The sequence below is a fragment of the Octopus bimaculoides genome, chromosome 1, assembly GCF_001194135.2.
Source record: "Octopus bimaculoides isolate UCB-OBI-ISO-001 chromosome 1, ASM119413v2, whole genome shotgun sequence".
Lineage (NCBI taxonomy): Eukaryota > Metazoa > Mollusca > Cephalopoda > Octopoda > Octopodidae > Octopus > Octopus bimaculoides.
In genome coordinates, this window is record NC_068981.1 from 167,069,896 (window position 1) to 167,076,178 (window position 6,283).

Sequence of the window (6,283 nt, forward strand, 5' to 3'; positions counted from 1 at the left end):
GATACATAAATAGAGTAAAATGTGTTATTGAGAAGACCTTCAAGGCAAAACCATGTGACATCTGCTTTCACAGTTTTTGTGATGCTGGCTGAAATTGATAAAGAAAATTCCAAGATTGATAAAAAGCAATTTTATTGCTTGCGTGTGTGTGGTGTGTGTGTGTGTAAGAGAGAGAGAGAGAGAGAGAGAGAGAGAGAGAGATGTATTTGATAAGCCTTGTGAATGGATTTGGCAAACAAAAATTGAAAGAAGCCTTTCATATGTGTGTATGTGCATGCGTTACTGTCTCCCTGCCTTGACATTATACAACAGTCGTAAACAAATGTCACTGTTGTGCGAGTGGTGTCCCTTCATTTCCAATTTCCTGTCTCTGGTCATGGGGAAATGTTAACTTGTCTGGAAACAAGTGAGAGTTGGAAAAGGTGAGGCAACCAGCCCTAGAAAATCTGCTTCAAGAAAATTCTGCCTGACCCATATGACTATGGAAAAGCGAACATTAAACTGATGAGGATGATCATATGATTCCTACCCTGCATTTAGGAAGTTGAGGCAAACATTCTCATGTTTTTTCTAAACATTATTATAGGTGCAGATATGGCTGTGTAGCAAGAACTTGCTTCCCAACCACATGGTTTCAAGTTCAGTCTAACTGCAAGGCACCTTGAGCAAGTGTCTTTTACTATAGCCTCAAGCCGACCAAAAACTTGTGATTGGATATAGTAGATGGAAAGAAGATTGTCGTGTGTATGTATATATATATATATATATATATATATATATATATATATTTGTATGTCTTTGTGTCTGTGTTCTCCTCACCCATCACTGCTTGACAACCAATGTCAGTGTGTTTACGCCCCCCTGTAACTTACCGGTTAGGCAAAAGAGACCGACAGAACAAGTACTAGGCTTTAAAAAATAGTCCTGGGGTCAATTTGTTCGACTAAAACACCTCAAGGTGGTGCTCCAGTATGGCCGTAGTCAAATGACTGAAATAAGTAAAATAACAAAAAAATCACAGAGACAATTGATCAGCAGTTAAGTTCTTTATGATCCAAGGGTTAAGAGCTTGAAATATTAAATTAAAAACTCAATGTTTTTGTTCAGTGTAGGTTTTCCAAAATATTCATTTATAACTTAAGGATTATCTCTCAAATTTAGAGGTAGGGTATAGTCAATTATACCAATCCTTATACTTGACTGGCATTTATTTTATCTACCCTAGAGGGACAAAAGGTAATAATGATGTTGGTAGTATTAAAACTCAGAATGTAAAAGATTATAAGTAAATACTTCATGGGATTTTGTCCGATGTTCAAATGATTCTGCCACACCAGTGCCCTAAATATAAATGATCCAAAATTATTTTGATATAGTTGGAAGATTTGGACATAGAAGCAAAAACATCTAAATGCTTGAGATGAATTGTTCTTAAGATTATCAATCTCATTCTCATAAATAAAAGATTATTTTCATTTTATTCAAGCTCAGTGGTTGAATGGACAGTTTGCCTTGAAATAAAGTTCCTAGTTTGAATCTAGAACATATCAAAGAGTAAAAGCCCTAATGATGATTGTAGATCAAATTAGTGTAAATTTTGAAAAACCACTTTCATTTCTAAAGATGAGGTTAAAAAAAAAAAAAAAACAGAAAAAAAAAACACTGCCATCTTGCAGGAACATCAGGTACCAAATTAGATTCTAAAAATCCTTAATCCAAGTTTACTGTAACCAGCATAATCTTCACCAGCAATCAGGTCAGCTTAGATTAAAACAAAATATTTTACCTTCATCTGAATCCTTTTGTTTGTATTCAATTATATATTCATGTATATCACCAAATAAACCAATTTTGTTATTAACCATTTCATGGGGGGTTTTGTATGAGAATCCCTTGTTTACAGAATTCGTACTGTTTTCAGTTGATTGTTGTTCATTTTTTCTAAACTTAACAGGTTTATTTCCTGCTGTTTGATATGATTGATTTGGTTGACTTTCTTCTGATAATGGAATAGTAAGCTGGTGCAGTAATAAATCATTCGCATCTTTGTCAATATTTGCATGGCTAATATAATTGCTAGGTAGAAAGTATACAGGACGTTCCCAGATGAGGTAGTATTTATTTGAGGAGTCATTCTCATTGGAAAATTGGAATGCTTCAAGTTCAAATGGAGCCAAGGCAGATGATATAGCTGTAAAGAAGAATAAAGAAATAACATAAATGAGAGAAATGAAATCTAACAATGTTCTTTTTAGAAAAAAAAAGAAAAAGAAAAAGACATTTACTTCAGAAAATAAGATTACTAGATTGATTGCTCTCGTTATGCCAAGAACACCAGATTTAATACAAGTTTATTACCCAGTATTGTAAATGTTGGTCAGTTTTGCTATAACAAGTTCATGTCTTTGAAATTCTTTCACCACTTGCAATATAGCAAGTAGAACTTTTCCAATATTTGAAAATATTTTGTAGTCCCTAAGTTTTCAGTCTGATATTTTAGCAAATATATCAAGTTAAGTGCAAAAGGTACATGGCCTAGTGGTAGGGTGTTGCACTCATGACCACATGATTGTGGTTTTGATTCCCAGACCAGCAGTGTGTTGTGTTCTTAAGCAAAACATTTCATTTCAATTCTGTCCACTCAACAGTAAATGAGTAACCTTGCGACAGACTGGTGTTCTGTTCAGAGGTCAGAGGGAATGTTGACTAGCCTGTATGCCTGCCTTGCCAGTGAAGTGGCATCATTCAAAAGCTAAGTCAATGTGAGGAAGCACATTGGGTATAAGAACATCTGATACTCTGGTTGATGCAGTGGTATCAAGTTAAGTACACAGTGAAAAGTTATTGAAGAGAATTATTTTTGGTCACTAACTGGGACACATTTTCCCTTGCTTATAGACACATACACATAGTTTTCTATATTGTTAAATCAAAATTTTAACTTTTAAAAATTAATTTTATTAAGAAGATATATTTCTTCATCATCTAATTGTACATTTAGTTCTCTGCGCTCGTTTGGCTTCCACATAGCTTCTGTAAACCAAATCCTGCACCACAGGACTAAACTCAGAGCCATATAATTCTTAAGCAAACTCGTAAACCATGATCAATGCCTATTATTGTGTAGCTCTGATTGAGTAGGCTTTTATCAAAGGTGTTCTGGTAGTGTCTATCCCTTTTATAAGGTAGCATGATGTGATGGAAATTTGGCTTTTATTTCTAGAAGGTGAAGCAAACCTGTAAAAGTTCTTTTGCTGGCACAAGGGGTTATACAGTCATCATTGTTAAGACTCTGATCAGACCTGATCAAGCAGACATTTCAGCTATAATCATACTTCTGCTTTCTGCTGTGCAGGAACCCAGAGACACATTATTCAGCATGGACATTTGGCTGCTACTTTTAGCAGGCTGAGTCACCCTGTAGAGTCTCCTTCACTGGCTTAGGTTTTTATAATTGTTGTTGTTTAGCATCAAGTTACTCTCATTGAGTAGACTTATGATGAAAGACATTCCAGTCTTGACCATTCCATCTCTTTGCATGTCAAGAGCAATACTGTCCAATATGTCCACCTAGATTTTAGATGGTGGAGTGCAATTTGAGGGAGATTTGGCTGTTATTTTTAGCAGGTTGAGGGGCCAAGTAGAGGCTTCCTCATTTGCTTGATGATGTATATGCCACATATATATATGATGCAGTACATCCAAGTTTCCCCTCAATACCACCAACTAAACATGAAAGATATTGGATAATGGAGTTCTAGATATAAGCACAGACATGGCTGTGTGGTAAGAAGCTTGCTTGGTTCTGGGCTCAATCCCACTGTGTGGTACCTTGGGCAAGTATCTTTTAGTATAGTTCCAGGCTGATCATAGCCTTGAGTGTATTTGGTAGATGGAAACTAAAAGAAGCCTGTTGTATATGTATGTGTGTGTGTGTGTATTTGTGTTTGTCCCTCACCTTTGCTTGACAACTGGTGCTGGTTTGTTTACATCTCCATAACTTAGCAGTTTGGCAAAATAGACTGATAGAATAAGTACCAGGCTTAAAAATAAGTACTGGGGTCAATTCTTTTTGATTAGACTAGTGGTTCTCAATAATTTTTCTTCACTTATGAACCCCTTTGATTTCTTTTTTACTCTGGCAGATTCCTTTAACCATTTTATGTTAAAAAATAAGTTTTATAAATACTTCTTTCAAAATTTCTATTTTGTTTTTCACATATTCACTTGTGTAGGTTTGCAATTTTGCAATAGAACTCTAAGAGAACATATTTCAGTGGCCAGAAACATGCTGAACTATGTAAAGCATTAGAGAAAGAAACCTGGTCGTTTCTTGCAATAAATACACCTAAAGCAAAAATTTTTTCATAGATCCTTAAAATACGATTGTGGATCCCCAACTTACTATTTTGCTTAAGTGGACTCCCAAACATCTTTTTGGACCCCTGTTGAGAACCACTGGATTATGGACCCCAGCATAGCCACAGCTTAATGACTGAAACAAGTATAAAAGATACAAACTGTCTGAAAAACAGGATGGTCATATCTGGAAAAGCTTTGATTATGATCCTAATCTCAATGTCAAGGTTATTCTGGGGCTAAAATAACATTTTGCTTAAAATGCAAGGCTTGTCGATAAAGAATTGACAGTAACTGGTTCTTTGATTGCCTTTATCAATGATTACTTTGTCGCAAGCATTCAGACTGGATCTTCAGCCTTAGGATAGCATCTTTCCACCAATCTCAGGGGTCTTACAGAAGGGCATGACCTTGAAAGGGCAGGTGGCCCCAAAGGAGGACATAACCTGAAAGAGGTCATGATTAATGTGTATTTGTGTGTGTGTGTATAATGTTAGATGCAGTGTGCAAGGAAGAATACTGCACTGGTTTGGTCATGTAATTCAGATGGATATCAATAGCTCCATAAAGAAGTACTGATCACTCAAAGTGGATGGAACTCATGGAAAAGGTAGACCCAGAAGAACATGGGATGAAGTTCTGAAGGATGACTTCAAGACACTGAACCTTTTGTTGGATATGACAAAGGACCAAGATATCTGGTGCCTTGCTGTAGTCAAGAAGACCTGTCCTCCACAGCAGAAGTGTTAAGGCTGCTTCCCATGATGAAAAGGATTGGCCTGCAAGAGTCATGTGCCAGTACCACATAAAAAACATTTGTGCCAGTACCACATTAAAAGCATTCAGCTTTGGCCTTAGGAAGAGCATCCAGTCATAGAAACCAAGGCAAATCAGACTGAAACTTGGTGCAGCTCTCCTGCTTGCCATCTTTGGTCAAACTATCCAACCCATGCCAGCATGGAAAATGGACGTTAAAGGATGATGATGATGATATATATATATATATATATATATATATATATATATATATATATATAGTTCAAATTTTCAGAAAATAAAAGAGGAAGACAGGTGAAAGAACAACAAGATGCATTAGTTTAATGCTTGGGAAGAATGGAAAAGTCTTTGATGTTCCAAGCCTACATTCTTTGACAGAAAGGATTGAGAAGGAAAAATGGAGAGAGAACAAAAAAAAAAAAAAATGTGTAGGAATCAGTGGTTCAACATGATGAAATGAACCCCTATACAGTTATCACAAGCATATTTTCCTTTCCTTTTTTGCCTAATGAACATTCTTATTATTATCAATCCCCTCTGTGTATGCTACAAAGTACATATTTTGCTAACACAAGAGAGCAAAACAATCACATAATAAATGTAACATTCAAACTCAAAAGTTGTGATCTGAAGTAATTTGTCAATTATATAAATCTGCTCAAGTGTTTGATATTTAGGTGTGTTGTGTTAAATTTCAGGTTTATAGTAATATAAATCAACTCAGTACTTAATTGGTGCTACACTTTATTGACCTCAGAAGAATGAAAAGCAAATTTGACCTTGATGGAATTTTGAACAACGAACGTAAAAAACTTTAAATACAATATGGTATTTTGTCCAATGCTCACATAATTCTTGTGTATGTCATTTTACTAACATTCTAACCATGTCTATACTGTGTATGTTGGACTTTGAGCTGTAGATTTTAGCATTATTGTGGGACTTCTGATAGACCAAAAAGGGGAAAACAATAAAAGAGTATGATGGTATTAATACAATTAATATGAAATTTGCAGTCAGTGCATTCTAAAAATATGTGGTGGAAAGATGGCCCTAGGAATAAAGGATTGCATATATTAAGTGCAGAATTTATGGCAATAAATGCTAGCAAGCAGGTGTAAAGTGAGAGAGACAGAGAGAGAGAAAC

General features: G+C 35.5%; 1 protein-coding gene across 1 annotated transcript in view; it reads right to left on the reverse strand.

The window, feature by feature from the left end:
• LOC128249049 (uncharacterized) overlaps window positions 1-6,283 on the reverse strand; it is a 21,911-nt gene that overhangs the window by 1,136 nt on the left and 14,492 nt on the right. Inside the window, exons 2-3 of the mRNA XM_052971520.1 lie at window positions 1,787-2,191; window positions 6-88 (exon numbers count right to left, since the gene is read on the reverse strand). Coding sequence (XP_052827480.1) covers window positions 6-88; window positions 1,787-2,191 — 488 coding nt within the window. The remainder of the gene's footprint in view (window positions 1-5; window positions 89-1,786; window positions 2,192-6,283) is intronic.